At 53.3% G+C, this 13,533-nt stretch overlaps 1 protein-coding gene across 12 annotated transcripts in view; it reads left to right on the forward strand.

Moving 5' to 3' along the window:
* The window catches only part of Arhgap39 (Rho GTPase activating protein 39), a 99,728-nt gene that overhangs the window by 84,330 nt on the left and 1,865 nt on the right, over positions 1–13,533 (forward strand). For 9 of the 12 annotated variants that reach the window (XM_047523039.1, XM_047523048.1, XM_047523024.1 and 6 more), the window contains 4 exons: positions 802–1,381; positions 8,442–8,534; positions 11,806–11,879; positions 12,738–12,937. In XM_047523039.1, the coding sequence (XP_047378995.1) occupies positions 802–1,381; positions 8,442–8,534; positions 11,806–11,879; positions 12,738–12,937 (947 nt within the window). The remainder of the gene's footprint in view (positions 1–801; positions 1,382–8,441; positions 8,535–11,805; positions 11,880–12,737; positions 12,938–13,533) is intronic. The other 3 variants (XM_047523066.1, XM_047523078.1, XM_047523089.1) reach the window with 3 other exon arrangements.

A 13,533-nucleotide genomic window follows, 5' to 3' on the forward strand; every position in this document is an offset into this window, starting at 1 on the left:
GCACACATCAGTCAGTGTCCCGCAGAGCCCACAGGTACTTCTGTTCAGCAGCCCGTACCTGAGTGTCCACCTGCGGGTCTTCCCCTCTGGAGACCACCAGGTCATTCAGATTTGATGGCTGTAATGTCCTTGTCAGTGCTTCTAGCTTCCACCTTCCATAATGGTTGATTACAGACACAGGCCAAGCCTGAGGGTGGCCTGGCATCTGTTTAGTTGCCCAGTGACCCCAGGTTCCAAGGAGGATAGAGTGAGAATCTTAAGGCCTCCTGGAGATGTATGGCGGGCCCACCTCTGCCCTGCTGGGGAAGGCCTCCGTGGCCCTTGGGTAGCCAGCATCCTGGGCCCTCCAGGCTGGTGAGCTCAGAGCTGCATCCAGCCAGACTTTCCATCTGCTGCTCATAAGCTGTCAGGATAACAGGACAGATGGAAGAGGCAACCTTGGGAAACAGTGAACAGGTAGAAAGCCACCCCAAACGGAATGGGCAGGTCAAGAGCAGGACAGAGGGATAGGCCTGCTGGGGAAGCACTGGAGTCACGCAGAGAAGGGAGCAGGACCTGCGAGGCTCACTTGCGGAAGCTGGGACACTAGCACCTCCTTAGAGGTGCAGGGTGAGTCAGGTGTCTCTCCCTTTCCCTGCCCTCTTTCCCTGGGTACCTGCTGCCGCCCCGCCTAGGGTTTGAAGCTCGGCTTCTTGGCTGTGTTGCTAGGCTGGCCATGCCACACCTGGCTGGCTCACACATCTTGGGACTATAATCCCAGTGGGCCCGGCTGCCCACACCACCCCACCCCTGATGGCCCAGCCCATTTGTCCTTCCCAGTCTGAGGACCTAGGTGCCTGTGCCCAGTTTGAGAGCAGCCGGCAGAACTGTAGCGCGATGCCCAGCTCCAGCTGTGTGTTCCCCACCTTCACACTGCGCAAGCCCTCCTCAGAGACGGACATCGAGAACTGGGCCTCCAAGCACTTCAACAAGCACACCCAGGGCCTCTTTCGACGGAAGGTGTCCATCGCCAACATGCTGGCCTGGAGCAGCGAGTCCATCAAGAAGCCCATGATTGTGACCAATGACCGCCACGTGAAGAAGGAAGCCTGTGAGATCTTCAAGCTGATCCAGATGTACATGGGTGACCGGCGGGCCAAGGCAGACCCGCTGCATGTGGCCCTGGAGATCGCCACCAAAGGCTGGAGTGTGCAGGGCCTCCGGGATGAGCTGTACATCCAGCTGTGCCGGCAGACCACTGAGAACTTCCGCCTTGAGAGCCTGGCCCGAGGCTGGGAGCTCATGGCCATCTGCCTGGCCTTCTTCCCACCCACACCCAAGTTCCACTCCTACCTGGAGGGCTACATCTACCGGCACATGGACCCTGTCAATGACACCAAAGGTAAGGCCCAGTGTACACCCGCAAGGTCTGCTGCAGCTGAGGTAAGGGCTATGGAGAGGGCTTCCAGCCATGCTGGGCAACACCTGTCCAGTCCCCTGTTCTCCCACCCCAGCAGACCTGGCACCACACAGGAGTGGCACTTCTAAGAAGACACATGTCCCCTGAGAGACCCCATACCTCAGCTTTGGCTGGTTTGAGGGCATCCTCAGGGCGTCCCACCTTGGCCCCGAGGTAGAGTCTTCCAGGGCTCAGATGAGGGCTTATGGCTTCCTGTCTCAACCAGCTGCATCTACTCTGCTCCAAGCCCTCAATGACTGGTTGCCTTCCCTAATGAGGGGCGGCATGACCAGGCCCTCCATGCCTGCCCAGTCTGGCTTCTGTCATCTGCAGTGTGAGGGCAACTGTGCCATGCGGCTCAGGCCGCATGTTCTAGGCAGGGAGGGGCACAGTGGCCACAGTGCAAGTGCATCTGCCTCAGCCACAGGCTTCCCACATACAGGCCTGTGGAGATCAACCAGCCTTTGGGACACTGTGAGCTGAGCTGCCCTGAGGGCCAGAGATTCAGGCCAGCACAGGTGGCCACTTGCTGGTGGCTGCTGAGTATCAAGTACAAGGCCCCCAAAGGGGATGCACTAGGTCTTTTGGGCCCAGGCCATGGTCTCTCAGCTGGGCAGCACCCTGATTATAAACCTAGTGGACAGCCTAAGCCCTGGGCTTGACAGAGTGCACACTGGGCAGGGACACAGGCAGCCCCAGGCTATGTCCCACTTGGTGCTTGTGAGCGTCTGCAGGACACAACCGTGGAATTGACGGCCAGATGTGCATACCTGTGTTTAGGCACTCACACACATGCACATGCACCCCTTCCAGGGCAGACATGCCGGCTCCTCTGGGCATCCAGTCTCTGCCTAGGTGGAAACTGGGATCCCCCCAGCCCAGGCATGGGAAAGGCAGGTCTCACACTGCCATGGAACCTGAGTGTGCATCCAAACGTGGGTTGGGGTTCCTGGGGAAGGTGCGTCAGGCCCAGGAACCACCAGCTCCTCAAACAGTTGTGGACAGTTTTGGAAAATGTGTGATATTTGCCATGTGTGCACTTACAGCACATACACCAGCAGACACAGAGCCTGACCTGGGTCTCCAGTCCTTGATCTTCTTGGACGTTTCTAGGAGCTGGTGGAGTCCTGTGGCTTCTTAGGTCACCCATCTTGCTTCTCGTGAAGGGGCCTTGAAATGTGCCTAGAGCTGGAGGCTGTGGAGATGTGTCTCCAGGGCTCGGCCAGCAGACACCCGAGAGCCTGCTGGGTGGAGTCCAGACTGAGCGGGGGCAGTAGCTGGGAAGCAGAGGCCTGAGCTTGCTGGCTGTGCCTGGGCCAGCTGACCAGCAAGTGTATGGCTCTGCCATCCCACCATCCAGGGCTTCCCAGAGGAGCTTATGCTTCAGGCCCCATGCAGGGAATCCCTCTCACACAAAGGATGTGTGGTTTTCTCCTAGGGTCTCACACCCACAGGGCCCTGTCTTGCACATAAAAGGGATGCAGGCTTAGCTTCAAGGCTCCTATGTAAGGCCCACAAGGTCTCAGAGGACTATGTGGGCGCAGGGGGATAGGTTCTGTGTGATTCTGCCAGCATCCAGACTGTGGCACAGTCTGCCTGCCCACAGCCAAAACCCCATCTCTAGTGCTGGGGACCCCATCCTAGATCTGCCTGTCCAAGGTTGTGCTCCACCCTGACCCCAGAGGAAGGAGCTCCACGCACAAGCTAGCCGCCAGCACATGGTCCCTGGGGAAAAGCAACATTGGTCAAGAATGTGGGTTTGGGCTGGTTTGTAGCTCAGTGGTAGAGCACTTGCCTGGCATATGTGAGGCACTGGGTTCGATTCTCAGCACCACATATAAATAAATGAATAAAATAAAGGTCTATCAATATCTTAAAAAAAAAAAAAAAAAAAACTAATGTGGGTACTGCTGGATGTGGTAGTGACACCTGTAATCCCAGCTACTCAGGTGGCTGAGACAGGAGGATCGCAAGTTCAAAGCCAGGCTCAACCTACCGAGACCCTGTCTCAAAATAAAAATGGTTGGGGTTGTAGCTCAGTGTGGCAGAGTGTCCCTGGGTTCAATCCTAGTACTGAGAAGAAAAAACAGCAGCCTTATCAGCCCAGAAAGATGTTAACTATGCTCTCGAGGGACCAACAGTCTGACCACACAGCACCTAGAAGAAGGAGACTGCAGCAGAGGGACCATGATGAGGGAAGAGCTCAGCCTGGCTCCTGGGCCTGGTGCTGGCTCTGGCGCTGACCCTGGCCCTGGTGCTGACCCTGTCCCTGTCCCTGAATTGCTTGCCTTGGCCTCAGGAACCTTGATCAACTTGTCCATCAGCATCTGTGTGACCTCCACTCTGTGGTCACCACCCCAGGACCAAGGCATCACGGGGTGATTCCCATTTAACCTTGTATCTTGCATGGTAGCATCTTCATATCAGGCACTAGGAGCTCTCTCCTGATTGTCCTCAGGAGCCCCTCAGATAGAGTAGCATGTAGAGGGTGACTGGCCCTGGATCAGGAAGCTGCAGGAGCCAGGTGCTGTGGCGCACGCCTGTGCTCCTAGCAACTCGGGGGGGGGGGGGCTGAGACAGGAGGAAAGGCTAGGCATGTAGCTCAGTAGCTCAGTGGTAAAACACCCCTGGTTCAATCTTTGGTATCCCCTCCCCCGCAAAAAAAAATAAAATAAAATAAATAAAGAAGAAAAATAAGTCGTGAGAGACGTCCTGCAGTTGGTGTGGGAGACTGTAGCCCAGAGGAGTTCTCCTGCTTCACAAGCTTTGTGCTTTCAGTAAGACTTCTGGTAAAGCATACCAAGAAGTAAGCAAAAGAACAGAGATAATGAGGATAGTGGTAGAAGCCAGTGAAAGGGAGTACAGAACAACAGCTGATGAGACAGAAAGCTGGTTCTTGATAAGCCTGCCGCCAAACTGATGAGGACAGAGTGAGAGAAGACCTGAATCACCAGAACCAGGAAGGAGAGGTCACGCCACCAGATTCTACAGGTGTTGAAAGGGTAATGATGAAATAGAGTAAGCTGTATGCTAAGGAATTCAAAATGGACAGATTCCTCAGGTGACACAGGCTGCCAGAGGTCACTCAAAAAGAAACAGACACCCTAAAAAGTCATATGTCCATTAAGGAAATTGAGTTTGTACCTAAAAACCTTCTCACAAAGAAAATTCCAAGCCTAAATATCTTCACTGGTGAATTCTACCAAACACTTCATTGTTTATGCAGCAATTCTGTGGAATGTCTCCCAGAAAAATGAAGTGGAGGAAGTGTTTACTGATTCATTCTATGCTAAAATTAGAGAAGGACATTACAAGAAAGAATCCCTCATGAACAAGGAAGAAAAAATAATTAGCAATATTTTAGCAGCTTGAGTACAACAGTATATAAAGGAGATAATACGTCTTGATCAAGTGGAGTTTATCCAAGGAACCCAAGAATGAAAGATTGGTTCAGCCAGGGGTTGTGGCACATACTGTCATCCCAGTGGCTCAGGAGAATCTCACTTTCAAGGTCAGTCTCAGCAACTTAGCAAGGCTCTGGCTCAAAATAAAAAATAAAAAAGACTGGAGATATAGATTAGTGGTAGAGCACCCCTGGGTTCAAGGTTCAATCCCCAGAATTGCAGGAGAGGAGCAATCAATGGAAAATGGAAACTACATGTAACAAAGTAAAAAAGAACATACATTTCAGAAAATCCAATATTCCATTCTTGATAAAATTGAATAAACTAAGAACAGAAGGGAACCTCTTCACCCTGGTTAAAGACATATTAAAAACCTACCTGGGCCAGTGGTGGAGTCCTTGCCTAGCATGGAGAGGTCCTGGGCTCCATCCCCAGCAACTCCAAAACAAAAAACAACTACAATACCCAAAGGAATTTTTAAAGCAGGTTTCAGGCACACACTTGCATGTGTTCATAGCGGCACTGTTCACAGCAGCCAGCAGGTGAAGTGGCCCAGGGTCCATCCACAGAGGAATGGTAAGCCACATCTAGAATGACATTCTGATACATGCTGCAGCATGAATGAGCCTCGAAACATGCTGACAGGTAGAAGCCAGACCCACAGCGGCAAACCTTGTGTGTTCCCACTTACATCTAGAAAAGGCAAATTGATACAGAAAGCAGGCTTAGGCAAGGTGAGAGGAGAGACTGAATGCTTCATAGGTACTGAGATTTAGTTTTGAAAGATGAAAGAGTTTTGGAGATTTGGCGACAGTTGCGTAACATTGTGAATGTAGTTAATGCCACTGAATTGTCCTTAAAAATTGGTTCAGAGGCTAAATTTATGTTTATATTTTATCACAATTTAAACACACCCACACAGACATCATACTTATTGGCCAAAGACTGAATACCTTCCACTAACAATAGGAGCAATGCTAGGACCTTCAGTCATACCCCGTCTGCACAGCATCACACTAGAGGTCGAAGCCAGGCCTCAAGTCATGACGAGATAAAAGTCACCCACATCATAGAGGAGGTGTGCAGTTGCTTTATTCACAGTATGACCTGCAGAATAGTACTGGAACCAATGAGTTTATTACAGGATACAGGACCAATATATTAAAAAGTGATCCATTTCATATACTAGCAACAAGCTATAGGAAACTGATACTTTTAAAATACCATTTGCAATAGCATTTACAAGTCTGATATACTAAGAGAGAAACCTGATAAAAGATGTGTAAGACCTCTACACTGAAAAGTACAAAACATTACTGAAAGTAAGAACTGGATAAAGGGAGAAGCACACCATGTTTATTGATCTGAGACTCAATAGTGTCAAGATGTCATTTCTATCCAAATTGATCTATAGATTCAATCCTAATCAAAAAAAATTTTTTTTAATTTTAGAAAGTGACAGGCTGCACTGGGTACAATGATCCATAACATAATCCCAGCTGCTCAGGAGCTGAGGCAGGATCCATAGTTTGAGCCCAGCCTGGACAACTTGGCAAGACCCTGTCTCGAAATAAAAAAAAAGAGTTGGGGATGTAGCTCAGTGGTAAAGCACCCCCTGGGTTTAATCCCTGGTGCAGCAAAAAAAAAGCAACAGACTGATTCTAAACTTGAGGGGAAATGTAAAGAGCCTAAGGTAACCAAAGCCCCTCAGGCAAAGAAGAGCAAGCCTGTCATAGCCTCGCCTGCTGCCTTGTTACAGCTGCAGTGTCAGGAGAGGGCACAGTGTGGCATCGAGGTGGACGTGGTCTTGGAGCAGGACTGAGGTCCCAGAAGTGTACCCACCTGAGTGCTGGGCAGTTTCCTCAGGGGCAGGCAGCTCAGTGAAGAAAGGGCAACTTTCCCCAGTGGTGCTGGGACCCCTGCACGTCTAAATCCAAGCAAGACAGATCCAACAGAGCTTTACACTGTCTGCAGAAAATAACTCCGTGGATCACAAGCCAGAATATAAGACCTAAAACCAAGCTGAGCATGGTGGCACACACCTATAACCCCAACAACTCGGGAGGCTGAGGCCTGCAAACTGCAACTTTAAAGCCAGCTTCAGCAACTTAGTGAGACTCTACCTCAAAATAAAGTAAAAAGGACTGGGAATGTAGCTCAGTGGCAGAGCGTTTGCCTAGTGTGAGTGAGGCCCTGGGTTAAATTTTTAAATAAATAAAACCTAAAATAATAAAACTTCTAACTTAGGACAAAATCTTTGTTTTCCTGTATTAAGCAAATATGTTTATGTCATACCAAAAGCACTCTCTATAAAAAAAAATTGATAAATTGAATTTATTAAGATTAAATCTACCAGGTCCTGTGGCACATGCTTGTAATCTCAGCTCAGCAAGCTAAGGCAGGAGGTTCAAGGCCAGCCTCAGCAACTTATTGAGACCTTGTGTCAGAATAAAAAATGTAAAAGGAAAAACAACAACAAAAATATATATACAAGGACCGGGGGTCTCTCTCAGTTGTGGAGCACCCCTAAATCCAATCTGCAGTACCTGGGATAGGGGGCATCCTACAAGACACAATTAGGACAGTGAGGGGTTGGAAGTGTAGTTCAGTGATGGTGTGTGAGAGGCTCTGGGTGGTAATTGGAGGCATCAGCATGAACTCAGGTTTAGCCTAATATAGACACAAATGGACACATACAAAAATGCTTACAGGTCTGTGTACATACAGGGTTAGTAGGCTCACAAATGTCCTTGCTGCCAGCTGAGAAGACCTAGTATCGGGGGCACCTCCACCTAACCTCGATCATGGTTTCTAAAGACACTTTCCATGAAGAGGAACTGTAGTCCTCTTCACCCCACTCCTTGGGGAGGTGACTGATTTTAGGCCAGTGCAGGGAATATACAAGATGTGCTCCAAAGTTAAAAAGTGGGGCGGACGCAAGCCAACTGAAAGAGCTTCAGTGGCAGAGCTGGGACAGGGGAGCAACAAAACCGTGACCAGGATGATGACCGAAGTTAATAATGTCCACAACTCTAGCCCAACCCCTGTGAGTGACTTCCCTCCAGAAAGCACAGTGTGGAAAGGGAAAGAGTGTCTTCACAGTGCAGAAACCTGACAGGTGTGACCTCAGCAGTGGCCAAGGTCCCTGGGGACAGCACAGAACTGTCCTGCAGCTCCCCTGGGACAACCCCAGTTCCTCTTCCCCTAGCAGCAGCACCCAGGTGGCCAGTCCCCTGTTTCTGTTGGTTTTCTATCTGGTGGGCAGGTTGGGCTGAGCATATCCAGCTCAGGAGCCAAGGCAGCCCCAGACTTGTTGCCCGCAGAAGACGGTGAGCCTTCCCTGCACCTTCCTGCCTACCACTGGCGTGGAGAGCCAGCCTTCTGATCACATAATGCCAAAAGGGCCCTGGTACCTCACACAGCCCTGGGTGTGCATATGCCTGCATGTGGCACCCACCCACTGACACACTTGGTCCCCAGCTAGATGGGGACAGTCCCCAACAGGCCCAGGGGCCTCCTTGCCACCCGTTGCGGGAACCACATGGGCACTGGTTCCTGGCTTGTGTTCTGTGGTCCTCATGGTTCTGTTTGCTCCCCAGTGACACAGCACATAAAAGAGCTCCTGGAAAGGAACACTAAGAAGAAGTCCAAATTGAGAAAGAAACCCAAGCCTTATGTTGAAGAGCCGGATGGTAGGGCTCCTGCAGCCCTGGGCGCTGCCTCTGCACAGCTCTGCTCTCCAGCCTGGGCCACCTGGCCTTCTCTTCTCTAACTGCTTCTGGGCTTGGGGAGGGACACTAACCTCAGACCTGGATCTCCTCAGCGTTCTGGAGGCCCAGGGTGACTGACAGGATCCTGGAGAGGCCAGGCCTGCTCTGCCCCTCCCTTGGTGGTATCCAGAACAATTCCAATTTTGTTTGCTGGGTTATTGTTGGGCAAGGGGCATGAGGTATAGCCAACCAGGGCCTGGAGGCACCCCCAGGTGAGTGAATGTGCCCAAGCCAGGTGAGGCTCACAGGGAGAGGGACAAGGGGTACTCTGTGGCAGTACTTTCCCAGCCCAAGGTCCCCCTGGGGCCAGGGAGCAGAGCCTGGCGTCCAGAAGTCAGAGGGAATCTCTCATCTTCCATGGCAAGCCACTAGCTTAGTCCCCCAAGCTCAGGGGTTTCCCTGTCCTTCCCTTGGGCCCTGGCTCAGGACCCGCCCTGCCCAGTCTGTCCAGAGGTATGAGTGGTTCTGCTAACATGTCAGGTCAGTCACCTCAGGGCCTCCAAGACCCAACACCCCCACCACAAGCTATACAGAACTGCTTTCACCAAGTGTGGCTCACATGCATCTGTCTGGAACCCTGTCTCCGCTCTTTGCTTCACTCCCTCTGAAAGGCCCTCTCTGACTGCACACTGCTCCAGGGGACACACAATGTTGGGAGCTTTCTGCAGATAGGCCTACGTAGAATGAACTCTTGGGCCAGCAGGAAGCTTCAGGGACTTGAAGGGACCCTTGTGGGCAAAGCCAGTATGGCATCTGCAGGGCAGGGGACTTGCCCTTACCCTAAGGCCTCTGAGGTTGCCGCCAGCAGGTTTGTGCCAGGGCAGCTATAGTCCAGGGGTTAGATTCCAGACCATGGGCTTCTGGACACTCCTCTGGGACAGCAGTGGAAGGATCTCTGAGCTCCTGCCTGAGCCGGCCACTGGTGGTTTTGGAACTGGAAAGATGCCAGCTGACCAAGAGAATCTTGCTGCTGCAGCTGGGGGAGCAGATGCCTCAGGACCAGTGTTCTGATCAATGAGGACAGTGCAACCTGAGTTGTGTCAGGTACAGAGAAGGGAGCAGGCCTGCCCTGGCCACACCTGTAGTCTTTGAGGGCTTATAATTTGGGCCTCTCGTGTAGCAGCATGGACACTGCTCTGTCCACCCTCTGTGGGCTAACCTGCATCCAGATAGATGGAGGTGCTGGCTGAGGTCCAAGTGGGGCAGATGGGTCAAGAAAGGTCAGATTGGAGGCCCAATCTGACACAAGTGCATCTTACACAAGCGAGGGTCTCCCTAGGCTGACCATGGGCATTGCCCATTAAATCCTGGGTGTGAGTCACCTCAGGACCCAGGACTGTGGTACCTGCAGCTCTGCCAAGCACTGGGTGACACAGTCTCAGCTCAGCCCTTCACAGGCACCTGCCAGTTTGTGCTGCCCCTGTCCCTTCCTTCAAGAAATGGGCACAGCCAGGCGCAGCAGTTCACACCTGTAATCCCAGAAACTCCAGGGGCTGAGGCAGGAGGATCACAAGTTCAAAGCCAGCCTTGGCAACTTAGGAAGGCCTTAAACAACTTAGTGAGACCTTGTCTCAATAAATTAAAGTGGGGGAGCTGGGGATGAATCTTTGTGGTTAAGTGTCCCTGGGTTTAATCCCTGATACCAAGAAACTGAGGCTCAGAGATCATCAGCTGAGAGGTAATGGCCCCAGGATGCTATCCTGGTTCAGGCCCAGGCTGAAGGCCTGGGGGTTTGCTGTAGCGACAGGAAAGCAGCCCTTCCACCACCCTCAGACCTCTCCTGCCCAGTGAGCAGTTGTCCTCACTGCTGGGCTGAACCAGGGCCCAGAAGCTTCTCTACCTGCTGCTCCCTGCAAAGCTGCCTCTAGGTTCTGAATGTTCAGGAATGGCTTAAGCACTGTTCATCCCACAAAATGAGGGGCCTCAGAATGTCCTATGGTAGAAGGATCCAGGCACTGTCTAGAGCTGGCCGAGACCAGAACCAATACCTGCTGGGCCTTTGGGTCCCCAGGGACCTGGAGAAGGTCGTCTGTGAGAATTCTTGAATTGTCTTCATCTTGATTTAAGAATTCCCTTTCATAGATACGCACAAGGAGAGAGCCATTTTAGGATAACTAAAAACAAACGTTTTCATGAACTGCTGAGCCTAAGGACCCCGTGTCCTCAGACATCCACAGAAATGACTTTCATTGAAAGAAGGCAAAGGTGAGGGCCTGGATCTAGTGGCCTCCCTTACACCCTGGCAGGCAGCAGGTGTGGGGCGGGGGCAGCACCTTCTAGAGCAGGGTCCTGTGCCCAGAGGCACATGGATCAGGCTGCCTGCCTGTCCCCTGCTTCTGGCATCTTCTCTCACCTGCCTCCCCACCCCTTTCCTGCTTAGGCCAGGGTGGCCAGCACACATCCCAAGTCCCAGGCGAGGGCTTACCTGCTCCTTCTCTTTCTCCCACTTGCACTGTCTTGGCCTTTCTTCCTGCCATCCCATGACCCTCCAGGACTTCTAGCTAGAACCTCTGCTGCTGGGAGACTGAGTTGCAGAAGGCCCCTCCCTTGAAGGAGGAGGCCTCGTCCCCAGTCTCAAGGAGCCCAAAGGTGATCCTGCCACCGCTCTGCCCCCATGGGGGAGAATGTGCTGGTTCAGGGTGCTGCTGCACTTCCCCTCTCACTGTGGCCTAGAACGGGGGCCTTACTTTCCTTGACCCTCATTCCCACCCCATCTCCAGGCAGCCTTGGACTGACCAGGGCCCCTAGCTGGAGACCAGGGCTGCAGGGAGCTGTACCTGCCTTCCAGTAGCTCACCGCTCTCCACAGTGTGGTTTCTTGTCCAAGAACTTCTTCCCAGGACCAGGGAGGGCAGGGGAGGTGTGGAGGCCTTGGGGCTCTGGGTTTTTGCCCTGTCCTGCCTGTGTCTTCATACAGGCAAGCAACTTGGTCGCCAGTCTGGCCCTTCTGTTCTGGGTGGCCATGGAAGTGCTAGGTGGGCTGGCAGAGGGGTTGCTCCCATAGCCTGGCCCCTGGAAATGAGAAGAACCTCTAAAGGACATTATCTAAGAGTGGGAGATACTGTCCTGGTCAGGGGTGAGTGGGAGCCTAGCCAGGCCACCCATACGCCAGGGCCCCCAACAGGTGCTGCCCTCCCTTAGCCCCTGCACCCTGCACATCCACCCTAGACTGACCAGCACCTGTTCTTTTGCAGGGGTGGCGATAAGCACCTACGCCAAGTATTGCTACCACAAGCTGCAGAAGGCAGCCCTGACGGGGGCCAAGAAGGTACAAGCACGCTGGGAGGAGCAGCCCAGCCCAAGGTGGTGGGGAGGTGTGAGGCTCAGGGGAGCGCTGACTGGCAGAGCAGAGGGTGCTGCCAGGATGCTTTAGGCAGCTGGCCAGGTGCTGCAGGGGCTGCCTCCTGCACCACACCCCTTTCCCCTCAGGGGCTCCTCTCCATACATAGATCCCCATTTCAGGAATGGTACAGGAAAACTGGTGTGTCCTGGGCAGGGCCAGGGCGTCAAGGGAACCTCCCACATGAGGTGGGGCAGCAAGGGAACAACATCCTGACTGCACCAACCCAAGGAACCAGGTGGTGTGGTCAGGTGCAGGAGTTGGGTGCAGCCATGGCAGGCCACAAGACCACCCTCTGGAGGGGACGGAGGGGACCCTGCCTTTGCTCTCTGGGAGCCTGAGCCCTTCCTGCCAAGCCCCTCTGACTCCAGAGGACCGAGGCCTCAGTTACAGCACACAGCTGGACTTGTTCAGGAAGTCACTTGAGCCCCTGTACCTGTACCAGATCTGGCCCCTTCCCCACTTCCTGTTCTGATATGTTGCTCCAGCCACTCTGGCCCAACTCACAGGACTCTTAAGCCCTGCCAGTCAGGCTTCCAGAAGCATCAGATCAATGAACCTGGCTCCCACTGTGGTCCCCGATAGCCCAGACTGACCCAGCCACTTCCTGCATGGCCAGGGGGCCCACTTTGGGTGCTGTAGCTAGCCCAGCAAGAGACCCCTTGGTGACTTGGTGGTCAGGGTTCTGGGACTGCTCCTGGCTCTGGTTAGGGAGGAGAAGACCCTGGGGGTGGGTGGGGGAGGGCCAGGCCAGACCTGGACAGAAGAGCCTGGCTATTTTCACAGGGGCTGAAGAAGCCCAACGTGGAGGAGATCCGGCACGCCAAGAATGCTGTGTTCAGCCCTTCAATGTTTGGCAGTGCACTGCAGGAGGTCATGAGCATGCAGAAGGAACGTTACCCAGACCGGCAGCTGCCCTGGGTACAGACGCGGCTCTCCGAGGAGGTGCTGGCACTCAACGGTGACCAGACGGAGGGCATCTTCAGGTGCCATGTCAACCCTGGTCCCTGGATGTGGGGGACACAGGCTTGTGTCCACCATGCATCTCTGGTAGCCCATCAGGCCTGCTTTTTAATGCCCCTGCCTCAGAGCAGATGGAAGGGTGGGCCACCCTGTGGAAGCTGATCCTAAAGGCCATGTGGCCAAGAGGAATGTCAGGGCTCATCCTTCGACCCCAGTATGGAAGCACAGCCACCAGAGATGTTCCCTCTACAGAAATAGCCACCAGGGGTCCAGAGTGTGCTTCGCCTAAGATGTGAGCCCCAGAGGTGAGGTCAGTTAGCCAGCAGAGCAGTGCAGCAGCTCAGCAACCCAGCTCATCATCCTCACCTGTGAACAGGACTGCAGAAGCCCCCATTGTGACTTACCTCTTAGGAGCAGGGCTGCCCAAGCTCCTGAAGGAATTGTCTCCCCAGTCTGGGAAAACAGGCTTGCAAGCGTGGGCCTTCACGGCCTGCAGAGGGAGGTATGTGCACAGCAGAGCCTGCCTAGGGTCCAGGAAGGGACGGTCTGGGGGACCCCACACCCCTGACCCAAGCACAGGGGGCAGAAGGCCAAAAGGTCAATGAGGCCTTGTTACAGC

Source organism: Sciurus carolinensis, chromosome 1 (assembly GCF_902686445.1).
Source record: "Sciurus carolinensis chromosome 1, mSciCar1.2, whole genome shotgun sequence".
Taxonomy (NCBI): Eukaryota; Metazoa; Chordata; class Mammalia; order Rodentia; family Sciuridae; genus Sciurus; species Sciurus carolinensis.